A 25,764-nucleotide genomic window follows, 5' to 3' on the forward strand; every position below is an offset into this window, starting at 1 on the left:
CTCTAGCCCAGTGGGCGGCCGCGGTTGAGGGCGGGAACAGGGATCCAGGAACTGACGTGTAGAAAGCAACTTGACTGGCATTCGTGCTGCCCAATCATCACTTGTCGTTAGGAAGGCCGTCAGGACGGCGTCGGCCGAAGCTGCAGGAAGAACGTGAAGGTGAGGAGCCGGAGTGATTGGCTGGCGGCGAGCTGTGGCGCCGACATGGCGTTTGTGGCGGGAGTTATTCGGCGTCTGGACGAGACGGTAGTGAACCGCATAGCGGCGGGGGAAGTTATCCAGCGGCCGGCTAATGCTATCAAAGAGATGCTTGAAAACTGGTACGGAGGGAGCGGAGCCGAGTTCCCCCGAAGGCGTCACGGGACGGGACGGGACGGGGCCGACCCACCTGCTGCGGTCGGCCACCTCGGGCTGCTCTGGGCACGGGGACCCTGAGCGCGCCTGGCCGGCTTCCTACCAGCGGGGTCCTCACGGCTTCCGCGAGACCCGTTGGGGTCGCAAGTAGAGGAAGCGGCGTGATACGGATTTAATGGTACCTTCCCGAAGGAAGCTGCTTAGCTTCACATCACGTTCGCAAAAGATGCGCTACTGAAGATGTGTGAATGTCTAGGGTGGAGAGAGAAACAGTCCTCAGAGCACGCCGTGTTTATCATTCGTTCAACCCCTTCGCATCCAGGGCACAGTTCATTTTGAGTTTTGTTCTAAATTATTGGCCTTTTAGGTCAGGCCAGTGGACACGGGACTTTTTTCTGACTCCTATTGTCAAATCAATGACCCCAGTTAGTGTTCTAGGAAGAAGCATTTGTTGCTTCTGAAACTTAGACCAGTCCATCACCTTGTGGAGAGGAGAGGTTAAAAATGTGGACAGAACGGTCTACTTCAAAATAGACACACCATCAAATAGGTTCAAAAAGGACCCCATGGAGTATACATAAAGCCTTTGTGTTAATATCAGTTGATGTCCGTGAAGCCCATACTTTGTTACAATAAAGAGAAAAGGTTTCTCCAGTGAGGACTAGCAGTCTTGTAGAAGTTCACTGAAAACAAACCATTCAGAGCAATGGTACTGCAAGAGGGAGAAAGGAAAAGAGGTAAAAGGTAACCGGCCCAAGTTATCCTGATAGCTCATTCTCATACAGTGGTCTATTGCTGTACCAACTCCAGCGTCCCCAGGCTCCCTGCGGCCAGTTAGTGTACTCTGCCTGAATACTGTAAACCAAAGCTAAGCTTAAAAATAGCATAGCTTATATTCAAGCAGAGATTTTGCATGGATTCTAGTTAAGGACTTTTTAAATAGTTAAGGTTTTTGGTACAGGGGCGCCAAGAAAAGTTTATCATTTAAGTAACTTTTTTTTCAATGCAGAATTTTTCATGAGAGAAATTGATAACTTCCCCTTTCCATGCAGTCCCAGGCCAAATTTGTTTTCTGTGCTGGATAGTAACTTCTTCCTTTTTACGATTATTTTCCCCTTTTAGCTTAATTAATTTGGTTTACTGCTTTGTCTGTGTGATGGAGAGTGTATGTACCACACACTTGTGGAGGTCAGAAGAGAACTTCGAGGAGCTGATTCTCTGCTTCCACCTTGTGGGTCCTAGGTTGAACTCAGGTCGTCACCTGATTAGTGGCAGGTGCCTGGACCCCCTCACATGTTTTCTGTGAATGGTGTTTTGCTGGTACATGTCTCCGTACCATGTCAGGTGCACCATGTGCATGCAGTGCCCATAGAGGCCTAAAGAGGGCATCGGGTCCTCTGCAACTCCTGTTTCAGATGGTCCTGAGCCACCATGTGGGGGCTGGGAGCTGAACTCTGGTCCTCTGGAAAAGCAGCCAGTGCCCATAACTGCTGAACTATCTCTCTAGACCCTCAACCCTTAAGCCCTCTTTTTTTGTTGGCTTGTTTTTGTTTTTTTGAGACAGGGTATCTCTGTGTAGCAGCCCTGGCTGTCCTGAAACTCGCCTTGTAGACCAGGCTGGCCTTGAACTCACAGAGCCCCATCTGCTCCTGCCGCCCCCCTACCCCCCGCCCTCAGTGGTGGAAGTAAAGGTGTGCACTGCTGTGCCTGCACCCTTTAGGCCTCTTCAATTTGTGCATGGCAGTTTTTCTTTGCTTCATCATGAGTGTGTTTTCTTGAAAATGTAAGTGTAGAGAAAAACATTTTTAAATATTAATACAGTAAAATTAGTTGGAAAGAGTAAGAAACAACTGTACTAAAAGGACTGTCCTGCAGGAACAGAAGTGTTGGCTCTGCACTTAATGGCTTTTGTAGTATACGTTCATACAGCACCCACATCGAGCTGTCAGACAGAGAGATAACATGTCAAATACTCTGTTTGGAGTTTGTTATTATAGTATGTGTATCAAAGTAGTTGCAACTGACTTTTTTTTTTCTGATTGCCAGTTTAGATGCAAAATCTACAAATATTCAAGTGATTGTTAAGGAAGGAGGCCTGAAGCTAATTCAGATCCAGGACAATGGCACTGGAATCAGGGTAAGGAAAGCCTGGGGAACTAGGTTTGTGTGCTTCATGTCAAACCTCTAGGAAAATGCACGACCTCTCCCTAGCCTGCTGAGTGAGTACTAGTGTCTATAAAGGCCGGAAGAGGTTACTGGACTCCTTGGAGCTGGAGTTAGAAGTGGCTGTGAGCCACCTGGTATGGGCGCTCTTACCTCACTGAAGTATCTCCCCAGCCCTTGTTTATGGCTTTTGAGGCCTGGTCTCTTGTGACTTAGACCAACCTTGATTACACTATATGGCAATGGGTGACCATAAATTCTTATCCCTCCTACTTCTACCTTCAAAGTGCTAGAATTTCAAGTGTGTGCCACCACACCCAGCTAAAATGAAAATTTTGTTGCATGTATTTTTATTTTTACTACAATTTTAAGAGTTTCCTGTATACTGAAAATAAAGATTTGTTTTGTTTTTTTAACTTCAAAAGAAAACGGAATTTGGATATGATATATGCATAGAATTTCAGCACTTGAGAGGTCGCTGTCAGAGAAGTATCCTTGGCTATACAGTGACACCCTGTCTCTAGGAGACAGACATGAGTGAGCATAGGTAGAGAAGCCGTGTAAGGGTGGAACCCCAGTGTTAGGAGGTGGGAACTACAGGACACTGAGAAGGAACAGCCTAGAGAAGAAGATCCATTGGTAGTTCGGGTGCCATAAGGAAGTTAGTACTAATGTAAACCTCTTCTGAGAACTACTTCTCAGATTAGAGCAATAAAATGAGACTCCAGAAAGACTTGGGAAAGTGAGAGAGATAATTATTTACTCCTTTCCCCCTCTTAATCCTGTAGAAGGAAGATCTGGATATTGTGTGCGAGAGGTTCACCACAAGTAAACTGAAGACTTTTGAAGATTTAGCCAGCATTTCTACCTATGGCTTTCGGGGTGAGGTAAGCTAAGGCTTGAAGAAATGTATAGAAATGCCCTCCCGTGATAACATTATCATTTCTCAACAGAAGCAAATGAAATTTAATATTTCTTATTGTTAAATACAAAAAATTTTAACAGATTTAGCTTTCCAGGACAGAACTTTTTTCTTTTTTTTTCTTTCTTTTTTTTTTTTTTTTTTTTTTTGGATTTTTTGAGATAGGGTTTCTCCGTAGCTTTTGGTTCCTGTCCTGGAACTAGCTCTTCATTCCGTGTTGTTGGGTTGTTTGAGACAGGGTGTTTCTACGTAGTCCTGGCTGGCCTGAACTCACTCTGTAGACCAGGCTTGCCTAGAACTCACAGAGATCCGCCTGCCTCTGCCTCCCGAGTGCTGGGATTAAAGGCGTGCGCCACCACCGCCCGGCTCAGAACTTTTTTCAAAAATACTTGATATACTATTTTATCTACAGAGGCACTGAACATCATGTGTCTCTTTATAGAAGTCCCTAATATCATCTATGAAATTTTATCAGAAAATCAAATGTGAATCTGATCAACATTTTCATCTGCATATCAGTATATGGAAAATATAGGGCCGTGTGTGAATGGTAACGTAAACTATACAGGGTTAGAAAATTGCACACAATAGACTCAACTGGCAGTCTGCACAGGAAAACTAAAAGACATTTGTAGGGCCTGAGGAGCCTCCTCATTTGATCTCTCTCCTCTCCCCCTTCCTCTCTGTCTCTCTCTTTCAGAAAGGGTCCCACTATCTCAGAAGAGGCAGACCTGACTGTCCTGGAACTCACCAGGGCCTCCTGCTTCTGTCTCCCCACTACCCTCACACTCACACTTCATTGACTCTTATCTAGATCCTAATTTGAGAAAATGGTGATTTTTTTTTCTTTTTCAAGGCAGAAATATTTGAGCATATTGGCCAACTTCCTTCCTGAAAGTACGTAAGAGATTGTCTCCTATGAACAGGTCTTGCCTTACTTACATGGGTTTCAAAGTTATTTATATTTTAAGTCTGCTTTATGCTTTGAACTATGTCTTCTATAGCCCTGGTTGGTCTTGAACTTTTTATGTAGCTGAGGCTGGTCTTAAGCTCCTGATATTCATGCCTTTGTGTCCAAAATATTGGGATTATAAGCTGCACTACCACACTCAGCTCAAGTTTGTAAGTGTTGAAAATTGTATAAACCAAGCTGGTACATGCTTATAATACTGCTACTTGGGAGACAGGACAATTGAGAGTTTGAAACCAGCCTGACTACAAAACGGGCGGTGGGGGAGGGACACATGGACGGACGCAGGGACGGGACCTTATAGATTAATACCTGGGGAAATCTGGGGTGACCAAGTAATCTCCGAGCCTGAAGCTTTTTTGTTCATTTGTTTTTGAGATGGGGTCAGGCTCCTTTGCTGATCTCAAACTCCTGGGTTCAGGTGATCTTCCTGCCTCAGCTACCCAAGGAGAGCCATGTTCCTTTTAATGAATTGAAACTCCCTCAGGAGTGTGGATGATGTTGTACAAACCAATTGTAGCAATTTTGAATTCCCATTTTTAAAAGTATAATTGTTTCTATAAAGCAGTTTTGAGAGATCCTGTTTTTTCTTTGTGAAGGCCCATTTTTTAATTTCTTGAAAGATACATCACTAAAAATTTATTTAATACGTTTGATACCATTTGGAACTGAAGTGGCCCCTAGAGACCCATGCACTGAAAGCTTGGTCCCCAGTTTATTATTTTGGAGATATTATTGAAGCTAAGTGTAGGGGCTGGTGAAACCCCTTCCTGTTCTTTTTCTCTTTGACCTCTGTGGATGTCTGTTGTGAGTAGCTTTGGTTTCCATGAACTCCATACCATGATGAATTTCTTCAGCACAGGACCAAAGCATCAGGACCTACTCACCATCAAATGAGTCCTCTAAAAACATGAGCCTTTTGTCTATAAATTGGTCATCTCATGTATTGTTACAGTAATGGGATACTCCAGCACAGGCCCTGTGTATTACCATGAGATACAGTTGCTGTTAACACAGGAAGTGTTGTGTGATTCGTTTCAGAGTTTTAATATATGCTTCCCCTTTTTTTAGTTATTATCCTACGAATTAGATTTTATCACTTTTTCTTTTTCTTTTTTGTTTTCGTTTTGGTTTTTTGAGGCAGAGTTTCTTTGTAGCTTTGGAGCCTGTCCTGGAACTAGCTCTTAGAGACCAGGCTGGCCTTGAACTCACAGAGATCTGTCTGTCTGCTTCCCGAATGCTGGGATTAAAGGTGTGTGCCACCATTGCCTGACTTTATCTCTTTTTCTTAAAACATGTCAAATTGTTCGTTGTTGCTTCATTAATGCAGATCAAAAGAGGCAAGTTAGATAAACTTTGCCTTTGATGAAGCGACAGTGAGTTTTCCTTTCATCTTCTCCCCCTAGGCTTTGGCAAGCATAAGCCATGTGGCTCATGTTACTATTACAACCAAAACAGCTGACGGCAAATGTGCATACAGGTATGTGATGATGACTTCTGTGAGGCGTTTGGTCTCAGTGTGGATCCCCTCCCCCCAACGTGTTCCTTTGTTGTTGTTGTTGTTAAGATATTTGTTTTCTTCCCTTGGTAGGGATAAATTGTTTATCTACAGGGATGATCATGGGTTCTTTTTACATTTTAGATTCATTTATTTTATGTGTATGGACGTTTTGACTGCATACATATCTGTGCACTAGGTGTATGTATGGTGCCTTTGGAGGCCAGAAGACGGGGTGGGGTCTCTGGGACTGGAGTTACAGATAATTATAGACTACCATGTGCATTCTGGGAATTGAATACAGGTCCTCGGGAAGTTTCCAGGTCATGAGATCTGCCCCGTAAAGAGATAGTGAAACCCCTTTCTGTTTATTTTCTCTTTGCCCTCTTGTGTTTTACTGGAAGATCAGCCAGTGCTTTTAATAGCTGAGCCATCTCTCTAGCCCCACTTTGTGGCTACTTAAGAGGTAAATTGTGCCGGGTAGTGGTGGCACAGCTTTAATCCCAATACTTGGAAGGCAGAGGCAGGCGGATCTCTGAGTTCAAAGCCAGCCTGGTCTACAGAGCGTGTCCCTGGACAGCCAGGGCTACACAGAGAGATCCTGTCTTGAAGCGCCCCCCCCCCCAAAAAAAAAAGAGAGAGAGGGAGATAGAGAGATAAGTTGATAAGCTGTAACATATTACAAGCACCAAGGAAGATGTCTATTGCACATAGGTTTTCTAAACAAATAGTTGCTAGTGTTAGTACTGCCCTTTTGCCCTTTAGTAGGGTAGCACTTTGGGCTGATGACAGGTCTGCGGCTGGGATGCTGAAGAGTCAACACTCATTTGCTGACTCCTACATTTCTGGTTCCCTTCAGCCTGTACCTGAGTGATCTGGCTGCTGGCTGTCGTGCCGGCAGTTTCCAGAAGCTCAAAATGGTCCTGGAACAGAACCAAAATGGAGTTTAAGAACTCAAAATCATGCTCTTGTTTTTGTAAGCACTGGCTGCCACTGCCTGAAAACTAGTAGTAAGTAGTAGTACCTAATGAATGCAGAAAGAAAGAAAAGCAACAATAAAATACATTTGAAGCTTGCAAATTGCTTATAAATTAAAATAGGAAATTCCGTGTCTTCCACCTTCTTCAGCAGACTAATGTGTGATGTAGTAGTGCTTCGGAGTATGCAAGGCTGATGATAGGGTCTTGATTCTATGTGAATTTGGGTGGACTGCCTGGAATGTTATAAACCAGAGAGACAATTGTGAGTTAAGTTTTTTGTAAATAGCTTGAGGTACCTGTTTCATGATCTCTGGTTTTGTGTTATGCCCTATCTGGGGTTTCTACTGGCTCCCTTCTGAGGCAGGATGAAATCCAGAGGTATCGCTTTGACCCCCAGTGCCTTCCTATGCTTGATAGTTTTATATTAACTTGAGACAAACTAAAGTCACTTAAGAAGAGGGAGCCTCAACTAAGAAAATGCCTCTAGGGCTGGAGAGATGACCCAACAGTTAAGAACATTGGCTGCTCTTCCAAAGGACCCCAGTTCAGTTTCCTGCACCTACATGGTAGCTCACGACTATCTGTAACTCCATTTCCAGGGGATCCAGAATCTTTACACAGATATACATGCAAGCAAAATACCAATGCACATAACATTAAAGTAAGATAAAATAAAATGCCTCTATAAAATCCAATTAGCAGTATATAATATGGCTATGTTATAATGTATTGATATAATTTTCATTTTTAAATGAGATGTAATATGAACCAAATCCAGGTAATAGACACAATTATGAAAGATTAGAAAGTGCATTGTTTTACTAGTTCTGTCATGGGTTTTGTGTTGGGTGGTGGATAAGTATGTAAATAAAGTTTATTTCTTACTGAAGGTGTAAATTTAATCTGGAGCTCCACAGATTTATTTCTCAGTGTCTATTCTAACTGTATAGAAATTCATTGAACTATATAGGCTTTGGCCTGGTTAATTTTGGTGTATGAGATTTTATTTATTTCCAAGCTTTTTTTTTTTTTAAATAAGAAGTTCATCTTTTACATGTGAAGTATTGATGTATTTATTGTTTCATGTAGTTTAGGGACTTTCAAGGTGTTCCTCGTGTCTGGGTTACAGATATATGCTGCAATGTCTATATTAGGGTTTTTGTTTTTATGCTTTGGCTAAGCATCCTGTTAGATACAAATAATCTTCTATGTTGTTTGACTAGAGCAAGTTACTCAGATGGAAAGCTGAAAGCCCCTCCTAAGCCGTGTGCAGGCAACCAGGGTACCCAGATTACGGTAAGAGTGGCACATCGGAATAAAACTTGGGACACACAGCTTAGTAGGAATGCTGAAGTAAAAGTAAAATGGGCTCTGCGTTCCTGGTGTAAAAATCAGATAAGTTTTGATTTGTAATAGAAGCCCCAGGATACCTAAGCTTCTAAGTAAGAAAAATGATGATTGGGTTTTATGGCATGGCAGCCTGCCTATGTCTTGTCTTTTGTAAGAGGCTGGGATGGTAAAAATCAGTGGCAGAGCAGTTGGCATTGAGACATCATTATGGTGGACTAGAAGACATGGGTCGGAGTCCCAGTCTCACCTTTTAGTGCTCGTGTGTTCACAGGCAGGTCACTAACATCTCAGAATTCAGTTTCCAGTGTCTCAAGCAGAGCAGAGAATGTCTGCTCGGCTGCCTCAGGGCCGTGGGTGGGTCATGAGTGTTGTGAGTCAAAAGCCTTCTCCTAGTATGTCAATGTCTTTCCAGTCTGAGATCCCATGGGCACCTCCCTGTCATCTTTCCCGTCTCTGTCCCTTCACTCCTGACCCCAGCTGTAGCACATCTCAAGTCCTGAGCATGATAGGCAGGTAGGAGACAGAAGCAAGCATGTGCTTCAAAGTGCTGTGTGGTGGCATGTCAATTGTATTGTAATAAAGACTGCCTGAAGATCTGAGAGTAAAACAGTCCCGCTGGTCAGCCTTGCAGACCAGGTTATGGTAACACACCTTTATTCCTAGTAGTCACAATGACACGCACCTTTAATCCCAGTAGCCACACTAGTTACCATAGAAATCGGGTGGTCCATGCCTTAAATCATGGTGGTCCATGCCTTTAATCCCAGCCATAGAGAGTATTATAAAAAAGGAGGAAACCGTTGTCAACACGCAGTCTCATTCTGAGATTCCAAGAGGCAGGATCGCCTTTTCAGGCTGAGGTCAGGGTAAAAGCCAGTGGCTGGCTGTTTTGCTTTTCAGGTCTTCAGGTTGTCTTTATTTATTAAAATACAATTGAAATGCCCAATGGTGCTGGCTAGGGGAGCCTTAGCTGCATACCTAGGATGATTGTTGAGAACTCCAAATTATCCAAATTATCTCCAGAGTTTTATAATTTTCTTTAGTTTGAAAAATGTCTCTGAATGCCATGTAATATAGTAATTCATTGTAGAGTTACATTCATGTCTTACCAAATTGTCTACTCTCTTGAGCAAGACAGTTTTAAATGGGCTCATATTTTAGTCTTTTATACTTTTAACAAACAGCATGCCATAGCGCCATCTCCCATTACCTGTCTGAGAACTGAGTGAATGTGGGATGCAGGAAAAATACTCTTTACTCCTTTGTTGATGCTTTCTTATCCTGCCCCTGAGTGAATGTGGGATGCAGGAAAAATACTCTTTACTCCTTTGTTGATGCTTTCTTATCCTGCCCCTGAGTGAATGTGGGATGCAGGAAAAATACTCTTTACTCCTTTGTTGATGCTTTCTTATCCTGCCCCTGAGTGAATGTGGGATGCAGGAAAAATACTCTTTACTCCTTTGTTGATGCTTTCTTATCCTGCCCCTGAGTGAATGTGGGATGCAGGAAAAATACTCTTTACTCCTTTGTTGATGCTTTCTTATCCTGCCCCTGAGTGAATGTGGGATGCAGGAAAAATACTCTTTACTCCTTTGTTGATGCTTTCTTATCCTGCCGCTGAGTGAATGTGGGATGCAGGAAAAATACTCTTTACTCCTTTGTTGATGCTTTCTTATCCTGCCCCTGAGTGAATGTGGGATGCAGGAAAAATACTCTTTACTCCTTTGTTGATGCTTTCTTATCCTGCCGCTGAGTGAATGTGGGATGCAGGAAAAATACTCTTTACTCCTTTGTTGATGCTTTCTTATCCTGCCCCTGAGTGAATGTGGGATGCAGGAAAAATACTCTTTACTCCTTTGTTGATGCTTTCTTATCCTGCCCCTGAGTGAATGTGGGATGCAGGAAAAATACTCTTTACTCCTTTGTTGATGCTTTCTTATCCTGCCCCTGAGTGAATGTGGGATGCAGGAAAAATACTCTTTACTCCTTTGTTGATGCTTTCTTATCCTGCCCCTGAGTGAATGTGGGATGCAGGAAAAATACTCTTTACTCCTTTGTTGATGCTTTCTTATCCTGCCCCTGAGTGAATGTGGGATGCAGGAAAAATACTCTTTACTCCTTTGTTGATGCTTTCTTATCCTGCCCCTGAGTGAATGTGGGATGCAGGAAAAATACTCTTTACTCCTTTGTTGATGCTTTCTTATCCTGCCCCTGAGTGAATGTGGGATACAGGAAAAATACTCTTTACTCCTTTGTTGATGCTTTCTTATCCTGCCCCTGAGTGAATGTGGGATGCAGGAAAAATACTCTTTACTCCTTTGTTGATGCTTTCTTATCCTGCCCCTGAGTGAATGTGGGATACAGGAAAAATACTCTTTACTCCTTTGTTGATGCTTTCTTATCCTGCCCCTGAGTGAATGTGGGATGCAGGAAAAATACTCTTTACTCCTTTGTTGATGCTTTCTTATCCTGCCCCTGAGTGAATGTGGGATACAGGAAAAATACTCTTTACTCCTTTGTTGATGCTTTCTTATCCTGCCCCTGAGTGAATGTGGGATGCAGGAAAAATACTCTTTACTCCTTTGTTGATGCTTTCTTATCCTGCCCCTGAGTGAATGTGGGATACAGGAAAAATACTCTTTACTCCTTTGTTGATGCTTTCTTATCCTGCCCCTGAGTGAATGTGGGATGCAGGAAAAATACTCTTTACTCCTTTGTTGATGCTTTCTTATCCTGCCCCTGAGTGAATGTGGGATACAGGAAAAATACTCCTTACTCCTTTGTTGATGCTTTCTTATCCTGTCCCTGAGTGAATGTGGGATACAGGAAAAATACTCTTTACTCCTTTGTTGATGCTTTCTTATCCTGCCCCTGAGTGAATGTGGGATACAGGAAAAATACTCTTTAACTCCTTTGTTGATGCTTTCTTATCCTGCCCCTGAGTGAATGTGGGATACAGGAAAAATACTCTTTAACTCCTTTGTTGATGCTTTCTTATCCTGCCCCCCTCCCCACAAATCAGGACTTAGAACAGTGCTGTTGGCAATGTCCCTGGATTCACTAACCTGAGGTCCAGCTTTCGGTAGACAGTGCGAAGCTTTCCATGTACGCCCATGAACTTACAAGACAACTGGATCTCTCTTCAGGTGGAGGACCTTTTTTACAACATAATGACGAGGAGGAAAGCCTTGAAAAATCCAAGTGAAGAGTATGGGAAAATTTTAGAAGTTGTTGGCAGGTACTGTCCAAAATCTGGGAGTGAGTGAGTCCTTGAGCTCTTTCATGAAAAGAACATGCCTCAGTGCTTGTAAATTAACCTAGGTGCAGACAAAAACTTACTTGTGTGCTACTCTGGTCCCAGTTTGCTCATCAATCCTAAGTCTTGACCCATCTTGTGAGGGGTACAGTTGGTCTCCTTTGGTAGGTTCTTTGCTGGAAGATGAAGCAAACTGATCTTAGCTACCATAACTCAAAAAGAAATCACTGAATGCTTGATTATTGGGTAGGAAGAGGTAGCACAGGGTGACAGGTGGTCCTCCTGTTCTCCTCTGCCTCTCCTTTGAAGTTCTGTCCTAGACAGTGCTATGACTGACTTTACTGGGATCCATAGTTTTGTACCCACAGCTCTGGGAAAACTTGTTGGTTGTCAGTCTTTACTTAGTATGCCTTGGGAGAGATGGGATTAAAGGAGTTTCCCAAAGCGACTTGGAGGCTGTTAACAGGAGAAGGGTCTTAGGGTAGCTAAACGCAGAATTATGTTTTGATAAACGTAATATATTGGCACAAGTGGCTGAAGTGTGGGTTTGATCTCAAGTGTCTTTGAATCTTAATAGTGGTTTGTGTCAACTGTCTTTTAGTATTTATAAAATATATTTGTCCATATAGGAAGAGGTGCATGTATTAGGTCCCCTAACCCTCCTCACTTCCACTAGTATAGTTGTATAAATCAGTGTCAAAAATGTTCTCAGTGACTCTTTTGGTTCTAAGTGTGGTAAGGTGGAAAACTGTACTTAATAGATGTATTCCCTAAGCACCGTTCTCAGCGGGGTTGGTGGACAGAGGCGTGATGAAGTCATCTTCACAGAGCCTGTGGGTACTGGAGCAGGACCAGCTAAGGAAAGAGTAAGGGAGCCAATCATGAAAATAACCCTGTAGGTTCAGACTGGGCGGCCTCTAACATTCTGTGTCATGGTTGGCAATGTTGTCTCCATGAGTCTCTGTTGTTTTGTTTCCTTGGAAATAACATAGGTTATACCAAGGTATCTTGGTTGTATATATCCTTGTTTAAACCACCTTTTTCTTATAAATCTACCAAATTATTTAATTAAAAGTAGATCCTTTAAATTAAAAGTATTATGTATTTGACTATCCTCTACTTAGCTTTTGCCTTTTCTTTTCTAGGTATTCAATACACAATTCAGGCATTAGTTTCTCAGTTAAAAAAGTAAGTCATGATTTTTTTTTCAAAAGATATATTTATTTTTGTTTTATATGTACAAATGTTTTACCTGCATGTGTTTTTCTGCACCATATGCATGCCTGGTGCCTACAGAGGCCAAAAGAGGGCATCAGATCCCTTGGAACTGGAGTTGCGGATGGTTGTGAGTACTATGTACTCTGGAAAAAGAATAGTAGCCAGTGTTTTTAATGACTGGTTCATCTCTCTGGTCACTAAATTAGGATTTTTGAAGGACAAAGGAAGGAAACATAGGACATTTTTAAGAAACAATTTCTACTACTCAGGGCCATTGGATGTCTGAAGGCGTAAGTCACAAACAATGCCACACCAGTTTGGAATTATGATTAATAGGGTGGTATTTATTTAAAGGGGAAAAAACTTACAGATCACCGTCCCAGCCCTCTGCGCAACCAGGAAGGGAGTCTAGTCGCCATTGGAGCAGGAAGTGAAGAGAGGAGAGGGAAGTGGCCGTTTTTTTTAAAGGGAGAGAGACCACGCCCCAATGGGCTGGTATCTCAGCAGTTATAGAGGAGGAGCTGGAGGACCTCCCGCAACAGATGTCAAGTCACCATGCTGTCTGTTGTTTTTCAGCAAGGTGAGACAGTGGCTGATATCAGAACACTACCCAATGCCACAACCGTGGACAACATTCGCTCCATCTTTGGAAATGCTGTTAGTCGGTATGTGAGTAACCCACGTATAGTAAAGTCCTTGGAATTCCCTCCCTTGGTTCATCACCCGTTGTGTTGTTCTGAAAGCTACTGAGACAGTGGATGCTGCTAGGGCTAGTGTAGTCGGGTGTGCAGGCTTGTTGTTGGGTTTCATGGTGATTGATGTGATCACTGTCTCACTGGGACTCAGTGCTCTCTGGGAGTTTTGCCTCCTGAATGCTGTGCCTGTGAATGTGCTTATTCTCTGGACCTTCATTTTCAAAATGTTTATAATTCAGAATTCTGTCGCCCTTAATGTTCCTGTTGTAATTTAATTTACTTGTCATTCAGCATTGATTAATTTCCTTTCTTGTTTTAAAATTTGTATCAGAAGTTAGGGGTGTAAAGCTGGATGAAATTTTCTGTTCTTAAAGTCTAGATTTGTGGGTGTTAGCAGCCTGTCATAATCAAAGAAGGACCAAGAGAAGAGTTTGCTTATGAGTTACTCCTGAGCTTCCTTGTTTGTAAAAATCCACCAGCACCATCACAGGTTTCTTGCTAGGAATTCATGAAGTCCCAAAGGCCCATGCCATACCCCAGATTATTAAGAGTCTTCTTGTGCAGGCGTACATGAGGTGCTCATAGCACATAGCACAGATGGAGTCAACTGGATCTGCTTGATTTTCCCCAAGGTCTCAAAAGCATTGGAAGTTGTCCTAATACTGAAATTCTACTTCCAAGGACAAACTGTTCATTCTTAGAGCATAACCAAGGGAACAAGTAGTTTATTTGTCAACATTCTTTTCTTCCTAATTAAATGTGAATTAATTTTTAAAAAAAAAAACCTATACTCCTAGATCAAAGGAAGATCTCTGTATTCTACAGAGTATCTTTTAAGAGCTTTTGACAAGATTTTGAGACTGAACACTAGTCAATGGAATCCGTAGGGACTGTAAGAGATTAAATATTTCCAGAAGTAGGTTTCCAAATTGCCTTTCTGAGACATTGGAGGAAGAAAGGCTTTGTGGGTCAGTGTGTATGTACAGAACTGCAGGCTGCACTATGCCCACCCCAGGACTCAGAGGGTATGTTACTGCAGGAAAAGCATCCCTGGCCTGCGCAGCAAAATCTAGTGAGTGCTGAACTGTAGTTGGGATACAGCGGTGGACCTGGAGTGATTCTTGCTCTCTCAGTACTCCAGTTGAAAGGGAATGAGATAATTATGCCATTCATTGGTAGGCTCTGTTGATGCCCCAAAAGAAAAATACCAGGACAAGAAGGAAAAATCTCTGGAGTCAATGAAGACTGAAGAAGAAGGCTACTAGGAGTTAACTAGCTGCTAATAGCTTAATCCTGAAAATTTAGGAAGACGTATCTTGTCTTCCTGTCCTTGCCAGTAAGCACTCTTGGGAACCTCATTGGTGCTGTTCAGTATAGTAAAGAGTCAGGTTAGCAGAGATGAGTATTAGACTTAAAGCTTTGGGATTTAGTTACCATAAAATTTTAGGCATAGTAATCTTACCAAAAGCAATCTACAGATCTAGTGCGATGCCTATCAAAATCCCAGCAAAATTCTTCACAGACCTCCAAAGAACAGTACTCAACTTCATATATGGGGAAAAGGAAAAACCAAGGATAGCCAAAACAATCCTGTACAATAAAAGAACTTCTGGAAGCGTCGCAATGCCTGACTTCAAACTCTACTACAGAGCTACAGTACTGAAAACAGCTTGGTACTGGCATAAAAACAGATAGGAGGACCAATGTAACTGAATAGAAGACCGGGATATCAATCCACACACCTTCGAACACCTGATTTTTGACAAAGAAGCAAAAAATATCAAATGGAAGAAAGAAAACATATTTAACAAATGGTGCTGACATTACTGGATATCAACTTGTAGAAGAATGAAAATAGATGCATATCACCATGCACAAAACTCAAGTCCAAATGGATCAAAGACCACACTGAACCTTATAGAAGAGAAAGTGGGAAGTACACTTGAATGCATTGACACAGGAGACCACTTCCTAAATATGACCCCAGTAGCACAGACACTGAGAGAAAAAAATAATAAATGGGACCTCCTGAAACTGAAAAGCTTCTGTAAAGCAAAGAACATGGTCAACAAGACAAAATGACAGCCTACAGAATAGGAAAAGATCTTTACCAACCCCACATCAGACAGAGGTCTGATTTCCAAGATACACAAAGAACTCAAGAAATTGGCCATCCAAAGAACAAATAATCTGGGCTGGAGAGATGGCTCAGAGGTCAAGAGGTCCTGAGTTCAATTCCCAGCAACCTCATGGTGGCTCACAACCATGTATGATGAAATCTGGTTCCCTCTTCTGGTGTGCAGGCATACATGCAGGTAGAATGCTGTATACATAATAAATAAATAAATAAATCTTTACAAAAGAACAAATAATCCAATAAAAAAATAAGTACAGACCTAAACAGAGCTCTCAAGAGAGGAATCTTAAAATGGCTGAAAAACACTTAAGGAAATGCTCAACATCCTTAGTCATCAGAGAAATGCACATCACAACAACTCTGAGATTCCATCTTGCACCTGTAAGAATGGCCAAGATCAAAAACACTGATGACAACTTATGCTGGAGAGGCTGTGGGGTAAAGGGAACACTTCTGCATTGCTGGTAGGAATGCAAGCTGATACAACCCTTTGGATGTCAGTGTGGCGATTTCTCAAAAAATTAGGAAACACCTTCCTCAAGACCCAGCAATACCACTTTTGGGTATATATCCAAAGGATGCTCAATCGTGCCACAAGGACATGTGCTCAACTATGTTCATAATTAGTGCAGGAGAATTGTCTGTATTCTGTCAATCATGTTTTAAATAAACGCTGATTGGCCAGGCAGGAAGTTAGGTGGGTCAACCAGAAAGGAAGTAGAGGTGGGACAAGGAGAACAGGAGTATTCTGGTAAGAAGGAAGCATTTCCCAGATGCCCAGATCACTGAAGAAGCAGGATGTGATCTGCCCTGCTGAAAAAGGTACTGAGCCATGTGGCTAACATAGATAAGGATAATGGATTAATATAAGTTATAAGAGCTAATACAAAGCTTGAGCTAATGGGCCAATTGGTTTATTATTAATATAGACTCTCTGTGTGAATTTCTTTGGGGCTGAACAGCTGTGGGAACTGGGCAGGATAGAAACCCCAACAAGCCCAGCCCTCATGTTACACATAGCAGCTTTGTTTGTCATAGCCAGAACCTGGAAACAATCTAACTGGCCCTCTACCAAAGAATGATAAGGAAAATGTGGTACATTTATACAATGAAGTACTACACAGCAGAAAAAAATGACATCTTGAATTTTGCAGGCAAATGGATGGAGCTAGAAAAAAATCATTTTGAGTGAGGTAACCCAGATCCAGAAAGATAATTATCACATGTACTCACTCATAAGTGATTTTTTTAAACATAAAGCAAAGAAAACCAGCCTACAAATCACAATCCCAGTGAATCTAGACAACAATGAGGACCCTAAGAGAGACTTACATGGATCTAATCTATATGGGAAGTAGAGAAAGACAGGATCTCCTGAGTAAATTGGGAGCATGGGGACCTTGGGGGAGGGTTGAAGGGAAGGGGAGAAGCAGGGAGGGAAGCAGAGAAAAATGTAGAGCTCAATAAAAATCAATTAAAAAAAATTTCAGGCATAGTAAGGATTCAGAGCTTAGACTCATTTTACCTCTCAGCGTGACAGTAGTGCCCAGCACTGAACACAAACACTTGAAAACACTGAGTAGGTGAGTGGATAGATAGATGCCAGATAGTGTGTAGACTCTCAGGACCTCAGCTGAACCTAGTCTCAGGTCAGGTCTTTCCTCCTCTTCTTCTTCTTCTTCTTCTTCTTCTTCTTCTTCTTCTTCTTCTTCTTCCTCTTCCTCTTCCTCTTCCTCCTCCTCCTCCTCCTCTTCCTTCTTCCTCTTCCTTCTTCCTCTTCCTTCCTTTTTTTTTTTAAATCCAGAGTTCGTTTATGGGAAAGAGCCCTGTTTTTTTTCTCTTGTGATACATATATATCATGTGAGATTTCTTGTACTTTAAAAAAGTCTCAAAATTTCTCTTTTCTAAACAGAGAGCTGATAGAAGTTGGGTGTGAGGATAAAACCCTGTCTTTCAAAATGAATGGCTATATATCCAATGCAAACTACTCCGTGAAGAAGTGCATTTTCCTGCTCTTCATCAACCGTAAGTGAGAAAGAGCGAAGTGTCTACAGAGAGAGGTTTATGGAACCTGGAGAGTTCCTGACTCACAGGTTAGATTACACAGGGAAATTCATGTCAGAGGTTAGCCCTATTCTATCTTAAGTCTGTGTCATTGCCTGTCACAGTCTGGTTCATTACCTTGAGCTGTGTAGGCCAGAATGCCTTCCTCATGAGTCTGCATTACAGCCTTTACAAGCAGGCTCTACTCTGACCCTACGTCAGGGCTGCTTTTCCACATTGTACAGCAGAAAATCAAGACTCGAGTATAGGCATTGTAACTAAAAAGCTGAATCCTAAGACCCTTTTTCTTCTAAAGAATTAAATTTATGACACTCAGAATAATTCTAGAAATCAAGGAAGAAATGAAATTAGGTTGAATTAGTTCTTGTCTCTCTGATGACCTATTATTTACATGATTCTTACTAAGTAAATGCAATTTGATTTTTGGATTTGTGTAGCTTAGTTGTATATAGCAAGTGTTGGATGGTGCTAGAATCACACTGCCTCCCAAGCCCCAGAAGTTTGAACTTAGCTTCTGTTCAGATGCAAGAAGCATCTTTCCATGCATTTGATTTTCATATTCTTATATTCAAAGTTCTTTTTTTTTTTTAAAGCAAAATTGGAGTTTACTAAGAATTAGTTTTTTTTTTTTTTGGTTTTTTCGAGACAATGTTTCTCTGTGGTTTTGGAGCCTGTCCTGGAACTAGCTCTGTAGACCAGGCTGGTCTCGAACTCACAGAGATCCGCCTGCCTCTGCCTCCCGAGTGCTGGGATTACAGGCGTGCGCCACCACCGCCCGGCCTAAGAATCAGTTTTTAATACAGATTTAAGATAGGTATTGAAGGTATGAGAGAGGAAGAATTGAAAAGAGGACAGTACACATCTAAGACAAGGGTATAGGCTTTTAAAATAAGTTTATTTTAGATTTATTTATTTTGAGTATGTGAATGTTTTCCCTCCATGTATGTTTGTCCATAATATGTATACCTGATGCCTTGGAGGTAAGAACTGGCCAGATCCCCTGAACCTGGAGTTAGGTGAACTACCGTGTGGGTGCTGAGAACTAACCTGGCCCCTCTGCAAGAGCAACACACTCTCTTAATTGCTGAGCTTTCTCTCCAGCCCAAGGGTATGGGCTTCCTTAGGGTTGTTTGTTTGTTTTAAGGCATAGGTATTTACTTGGTTTCTAGGTTTCATGGCATTTTCAGCTTACTTTTGGCCATCTTCAGCCCCCTCCCCTGCCTGTGTCTCCATGTCTAGTCCATCTCCACCTTCATGTCACAGGAATCCGTCCCATGCCACCCTCGTCTTTCTTTCTTCTGTGATTTCCAGTTCAATTCATTTTTCTGTAAACTTAATGATTTCATTTTTCTCTATGACTTTATAAAATTTCACTGTGTATATGGACCACATTTTCATTATTTATCTGGTGATTAACATCATGAATGTACATGTATCTCTGTGGGGTCTTACTGGTCCTTTGCCTTTATTGGGAAGCATTTTATCCTAATTTTAGTTCTCATCTTCTTTGTGTGCTATTGGAAATTGTATATTTTCTTCCTTTTTTCAGCAGTAAATGGCTATAAATGTCTCAAACTGTACATCTTAAAACAGATTCTTTTTTATTTACTTTTATTTGTATGCGTGCACGTTTTTATCCATGCACAAATGTGAGGGTGCTGTGTCTGCAGAGGCCGGAAGAGAGCGCTGGATCCCTAGAGCTGGAGTTGCAGATGGCTGTGAGCTGTCTGCTGTGTGCTAGGGTCCTGTGTAAGAGCAGCAGCAAGTGCTCAGCTGCTGAGCCCCCTCTCCAGCATCCAAATCATGTGTGTTTTACAAGAGTTGTTCAGGGCAGTCCAGGAGGAGTTAGGAGAGGCCAACCACTGTTAGACAGCTTCTGTTAAGGTGTTTCTATTAGGAGACATTGTCCCTTCCCTACCAAGAAGTATTAAGCCTGCTAATAAGGCTTAATCCCACATGTAAGGTTTGGGAATAACACCTTTATCTGTTTTGTTCTAAACATAAGAATTGCAGCATGGAGGACAGTGTGAAGGCTCAGCTGGTCTAGGCACTTGTCAACAAGCCTGATGACCTGCGTTTGGGTCCCAGGACCCACATGGTGGCATGAGAGAACTGACTCCTCAGTTGTCCTCTGTTTTAGTTAGGGTTTCCATTTCTGTGACCAGACAACATGACCACAGCAAGGCTTGGAAAGGAAAACGTTTAATTGGAGCTGGCTTATAGTTTCAGAGGCTTAGTCCATTATCGTCATGGTGAGAGTGGCAGCATGAAGGCAGACATGGATCTAGAGAAGGAGCTGAGAGATCTACATCTGGATCCTCAGGCAACAGAAGACTGTGACACAGTGGGCAAAGCTTGAGCACAGGAGGCCTCAAAGCCCACCTCTACAGTGACACACTTCCTCCAACAAAGCTGCACCTCCTAATAGTTCCATTCCCTATAGGCCAAGCATTCGTAAACATGAGTTTATGGGGGCCATACCTATTCACACCACTGCATCCTCTGACCTCCACATGTACCCCTGCCGCTCCCCCCCCAAAGTAAATCAGCAGTTAAAAAAAAATAAGAAATAACTGTTCTGATTATACATGTTGACTGCGGAGCTGACAAACAAAAGTCAGTTAAGTGTCATTTGACTGCCCTTTTCTTGTTTCTGATTGGTCCATGTGCCATAGTCTGCGTTAACACTGGTCAATTTGTTCATTATGGCAAAAAGAGGCAAGTTTTTGTCCTACTGTATGTGCTCACTTAGAGAACAGAGGTAAAGGTCACTGTGATAGCCAGCCTCACTTTCAGAGACCTTAGCAGATTGCTCCATCTGTCTTGTCAGGCACACCACTAGGCCTCTGTGATCACTAAAAGAATTTAATAGTCTCCTTGTTGATAAAGTCATCACTATTCTTGGAAATAAAAAGATGTGGCATATCCTTAGCTGCCAGTTCACAGGACAACAGTTCATTAAGCTATCCTTTAAAACCTGTCTCAGGAGAAAGGGGAGCTAGATTTTTCTGAAATAGTTCTTTCTCTGTCTTTAGTCTCAACTATGTGCTGTTGAATATTTGTTTAATGATACAAAGATGCGTTGCTTTTTTTTTTGGTTTTTCGAGGCAGGGTTTCTCTGTAGCTTTGGAGCCTGTCCTGGAACTAGCTCTTGTAGACTAGGCTGGCCTAGAACTCACAGAGGTCCACCTGCCTCTGCCTCTTGAATGCTGCTGGGATTAAAGGCGTGTGCCACCACCGCCTGGCTGCGTTGTATTTGTTGAACTTTGTAAAACTGTGTTACTGCTGTGCCTTTCTAAAATCCCTGGTTAGTCTAATAAAGAGCTGAATGGCCAAGAAGTAGGCAGGAGAGAGAAGTTGGCAGGGCTGGTGGACAGAGAGAATAGATAGGAGGAGAAATCTAGGGAAGAGAGAGCAAGGAATGAGAAAAGAAGCAAAGGACACCAGGGGCCACACAATCAGCCACAGAGGAAGAAGGAATCAAGAAAGGTAAAAAGCCCAGAGGCAAAACATATTTAAAGAGAAACAGAATAACTTAAGTTAGAAAAGCCCCTAGAAACAAGTCAAGCTAAGGCTGGGCGTTTCTTAATAAGAATATGTCTCTGTGTGTTTATGTGGGAGCGGGGTGGAGGGTCCCCCCTAAAGAGTAAAACAGCCAACTATGAAGCCTGCTATTGGACCCTGGGCAGAGTTGGCTGCTGTCTCCTCTGATGGGTGTCACACAGCTCTGTCGTGGTGCTGCACTAGGCTGCAGTGAGTCGTTCACCACCATGGTATCTCAGCACTTGGCATGTGTGATGGGTAGCTTTGTCTTTGTGAACTGAAATATCCAAGGGCTGCTGAGGTCCAGAGACAGCGAAGTTAATATACAGGAGCTGATGGGAAGGGGTGATGAGGCAGAATTGGACACCCTCTAATCTCTGCTGCTTGAGTGGGAGGAAGTGCCCCAAACATGTAGTGAGATGGCTAAAGTGGTAACAGATAAAGGGGTGATTGTTCCTGGGCATCTGATGAGGCTATCATTCCCCAGGTGTTCTTCCCAAGGTGACTTCATGACCATGTAAGTAAGCACCTGTGACCTCGTCCTGAAGGACAGTTTTGAACTGGGTACTTGCTTTTTTTGTTTTTCAGACCGGCTGGTAGAATCAGCTGCCTTGAGAAAAGCCATAGAAACTGTATATGCAGCATATTTGCCCAAAAACACACACCCATTCCTGTACCTCAGGTAATGCAGCATCAGCCTCCTCGGTGCCCTCCGTAAAAGAGATTGCCTAGCAGTGTTCAGCCAGGACAGATCCTGGGCACTGCTGGTGTAAGGATGCTCTGTCCCTCCCCACAGGAAAATGGTCCTGTTTTCACTCAGGGACTCTGCGGTTCCTCCTGCTGGGGTCATGAAACAGCATCCTCCCTGCCCTGTGGGGAGTCTTTAAACATTTTTAAAGATTTTATTTGTTTATTTAATTGAGAGGAGAGACAAAGTGAACAAGCAAGCATGGGACATGGAACACATGTGGAAGTCAGAAGGCACATTCATGGGGTCAGTTTTCCTCTCTTATCTTTATGTGAATTCTGGTTTTTAAGCCTGCATGGTAACCATCTTTACATACCTGCCTTCCTGTAGAGTTCTTGTCTTTATTTTGGCAGATCCCAGTGACTTAAGTTGGTAGTCATGTTTCAGTTATCACTCATAGTTTAGGACTTGCCTTATTCAGACCAAACCCCATAGTGCAAAAGGAAGGAAGGAAGGGAGGGAGGAAGGAAGAAAGAAAGAAGTCAGGGTCTCTTCTTTGTTTCTTGTTCTGCTTGTCTGAAAAAGCCTCTCAAAACCAGCATGAAGAGTGACCATTCTCTTTGGAACAAGGCTACTCAAGGGCCCAGCTTGTACTGACATCTTTCAGGTTTGAAACCTTAGCCTTCTTGGCAGAAACTATGTTGCAAGTTTATTCTCAGCTAAACCTTCAGGAACAGACCTATAAATCCAGTGTTTTGGAGAATTTTAAGTTCCAGACCAGTGTAGCAAGAATCTATCTGAAAACACTTTCCTTGTTCTGATCTCACTGAAATGAGAGGAAGTTTACTGTCTGAACCACGGTTCAGAATGGCTTTAGGTGAGGTCAGGCATGCTCAGGGTATTGTGGCCATAGGCTAAAGTAGATTTTAGATGTAACATGCAGTTGTTGACGCCATTGCATGTTTCCTTGCTAGGAATAAATCTGTAATGTCATCAGCTGCTCTGTCTTTGATCTAAACAGGAGATAGAAATCATGCAACAGAACAAGGAAAGTAATGAAAAATTTGCCTACTGAATTCAAATTGGAGTTGAGTAGTGAGATATGAGTGGCAGGAAGAGCAGGTGCAGAGAGCAGCCATCCCAAGACTGTGGGATTAATAGTGCCCCTTGCCTTCCATCACTCAGTGAAGGACAGACTGTGGCTTGCCATGCTGGGGAGAAGTGGGTGAGGCAGATCTCCGCACTCAGGACCTGCTATGGGGTGTACTGCCCACAAGAAGAAATGACTTGCCGTTGGTTTTGTGTACAAGAGGTGTGGCATGTTTGCTCCCAAAACTGACTTAGGAAACCCCTCCTGTCATCCTTGTAGTAGCCCCTGCTGACAGGGCTTCATATCACAAAACTCCATTATCAGTAAGCCGTGAAAGATGGACTTGGAGCAGGGGAAAGACCTCTTGAGTTGACTAGCAAATTCTTCTGTGTCTTTTTTTTTTCCCCCTGAAAAGTGAGGAGGAACTGTTTGATAGTCACCCTATCTTTAAAGCTGAGAAAACATGCAGGGAAGTTAGGCACTTGCCTGGGGTCACAGTCCAGCAGCAGTTCTAGAGTGCTGATGGTTGACCTGTAATAACCTCCGTATACATGGGCGGTGCCTTCTATAGACTTCATTCCCACTGTAAGTCTGTGCAACGAGGAGAGCCGTTGTGTCCACCCTGGAAGCTGCACGGCCCCTCGGTATCAGAGATGGCACTCGGTCTCTCTGACTTGATCTTCAGGTTTGAGGCCGCGTGATTGGGCCTCTCTACATTGTCTAGTCACCCTGTAGATTTTCCCCACCATTTGGTTTCTCTCCTCTTTTTTCATGCCAGTTTGGAAATCAGTCCCCAGAATGTAGATGTCAATGTGCACCCCACCAAGCATGAAGTTCACTTTCTGCATGAGGAGAGTATCCTGGAGCGTGTGCAACAGCACATTGAGGGCAAGCTGTTGGGGTCCAATTCGTCCAGGATGTATTTCACTCAGGTGAGAGCATCTACCTCCATAGACTCTCTAGGCCTCTGCTGCTTTAAAGGGTGCTCCATATCATGAAAACTTGGATTTTTTTGTTATAATTTCGAATTGTCTTTGTGTTGCTTTGATAGTTTTCTTAAAGGTAACATTTTCTTCAGGAATTTATGTGTGTGTGTTCTATGCATATGTGTGCCAGTCATACAACCATACTTGTATGCTGAGGTCAGAGCAAGATGTTGATTTTTTTTTATACCTCTTTATTGCCTTGAGAATGGCTTTCCCTGAACTGATGCTCTCTGAGTGAGGGTGACTGGCAAGTGGGCTCTCAGGATCTGCCTGTCTCTGCCCCAATGACTGGGTATTGGTGCTTGTAGCCAGACCAGACTTTACTTGAGTGCTGGGCATTTGAATTGGGGCCTTATGCTTGCACAGCAGATGTTCCTACCATGGAGCCGTTCTCCTAGCCCCTCTTCTGCACTGTGGGTGTCTTCCACACTTTTGAATGGAGCTGTTACTTTGTTTTAATTTTTATTCATATTTCTAAGCAGAGTTAAAATTAAATAGTACATATATCTGTTATCCATCATCAGCATTTTGCCCTGCTGGTTTTAGTTATTCCTATCTTCCTTAGGGAAAAGTAAATCTGAAAGCATATTTTAGACATTTATTTCTTCCTTAATACTTTATCATACATCTAAAATTTTCTTGCATAACCATAATATAAATACTATACCTAAAAAAGTTACTAACAGTAACATCATTTATATTCAGTGTATGTATCATCTATATTCAAATGTTTTAATTATCAAGAGAGTCTGTTGATTACCAGCCTTGTTCAAATCTGTATCTAGTGATGTTCCAGTCATAATATAATATTTCTGTTGTTACATTTTTAAATCTGTTAGGTTCTCTCTCTCTCTCTCTCTCTCTCTCTCTCTCTCTCTCTTTCTGTGTGTGTGTGTGTATTTATTTTTATTTGGGGGGAAACAAGGTTTCATAGCCCAAGTTGGCCTTAAATTTGCTTGTAGCTGAGAAGCCTTGAACTAATGATCCTCCTGCCTCTGCCTCCCAAGACCTGGGACTTCAGAAGTGTGCCACCAGGCCTGTCTTTAGGTCCCTTAAGTCCCTTTGAATTAAGTAAGCCCACTCCCTTTCATTTCTCTGTGGGGGTTGTACACCTGTACTCTGGTGAGCATGTGGAAATCAGAAGGTGACTTTCAGGAGTCAGTCCTCTCCTTCTAGCATGTGGCTTCCAGGAGTTAACTCAGTTTGTCAAGCTTGGCAAAAAGCCCTATCACTCACTAAGCCATCTTTTGCCAGCCCTGGCTTCTCCTTTTTAAACTTGCTGTTTTCATTGACTTCTCTAGGTTTCCTGTAGCATAATTTGTACTTTTGGTTTGGCAGATTCTTTCTTTGTGGCGCTAGTTAACTCTCTTGGATCCCTCTGAATTGCCTTTGAGTTGGGAATCTAGAGACATAACTATATTCAGACACAAGACGTTCTTTTTTAATTAATTTATTTTTATTTTATGTGGATTGGTGTTTTTCCTGCATGTATGTCTGTGTGAGGGTGTCAGATCCCTAGAACTGTAGTTCCAGATAGTTGTGAGCTGCTATGTGGGTGCTGGGAATTGAACCCGGGTCCTCTGGAAGAGAAGTCAGTGCTTTTAACCACTGAGCCGTCTCTCAGTCCTTCAAAACCATCCTAGAATCTATTTACTTGTGAATTTTGTTCATTCTAGTTTGATCCCTCAAAAAAAAATTCAAATCTTTAAATCTTAGTTTTCCATACTGCCAGTGACTGTCCCTCGCAGTACTGTAAATTCTCATGCTCCATAGAATTTAGCATTGAGGTATTTGTCCCCGTGTCCTGCTCCGTGATGTTAAGGACATTCACATTGCTGATCTGGCTTGGA

At 42.5% G+C, this 25,764-nt stretch overlaps 1 protein-coding gene across 4 annotated transcripts in view; it reads left to right on the forward strand.

The window, feature by feature from the left end:
• The first annotated feature begins 159 nt into the window (after positions 1-159).
• The window catches only part of Mlh1 (mutL homolog 1), a 42,450-nt gene continuing 16,845 nt past the window's right edge, over positions 160-25,764 (forward strand). For 2 of the 4 annotated variants that reach the window (XM_041677140.1, XM_041677143.1), the window contains exons 1-11: positions 160-320; positions 2,401-2,491; positions 3,306-3,404; positions 5,816-5,889; positions 8,111-8,183; positions 11,384-11,475; positions 12,639-12,681; positions 13,288-13,376; positions 17,456-17,568; positions 21,739-21,832; positions 23,707-23,860. In XM_041677140.1, the coding sequence (XP_041533074.1) occupies positions 205-320; positions 2,401-2,491; positions 3,306-3,404; positions 5,816-5,889; positions 8,111-8,183; positions 11,384-11,475; positions 12,639-12,681; positions 13,288-13,376; positions 17,456-17,568; positions 21,739-21,832; positions 23,707-23,860 (1,038 nt within the window). In that variant the 5' untranslated portion in view covers positions 160-204. Of the gene's footprint in view, positions 321-2,400; positions 2,492-3,305; positions 3,405-5,815; positions 5,890-8,110; positions 8,184-11,383; positions 11,476-12,638; positions 12,682-13,287; positions 13,377-17,455; positions 17,569-21,738; positions 21,833-22,041; positions 22,145-23,706; positions 23,861-25,764 lie in introns of those variants that run through there. The other 2 variants (XM_041677141.1, XM_041677144.1) reach the window with 2 other exon arrangements.

The sequence above is a fragment of the Microtus oregoni genome, unplaced genomic scaffold, assembly GCF_018167655.1.
Source record: "Microtus oregoni isolate MIOR12 unplaced genomic scaffold, Mior012 000028F_ref0000031, whole genome shotgun sequence".
Taxonomy (NCBI): domain Eukaryota; kingdom Metazoa; phylum Chordata; class Mammalia; order Rodentia; family Cricetidae; genus Microtus; species Microtus oregoni.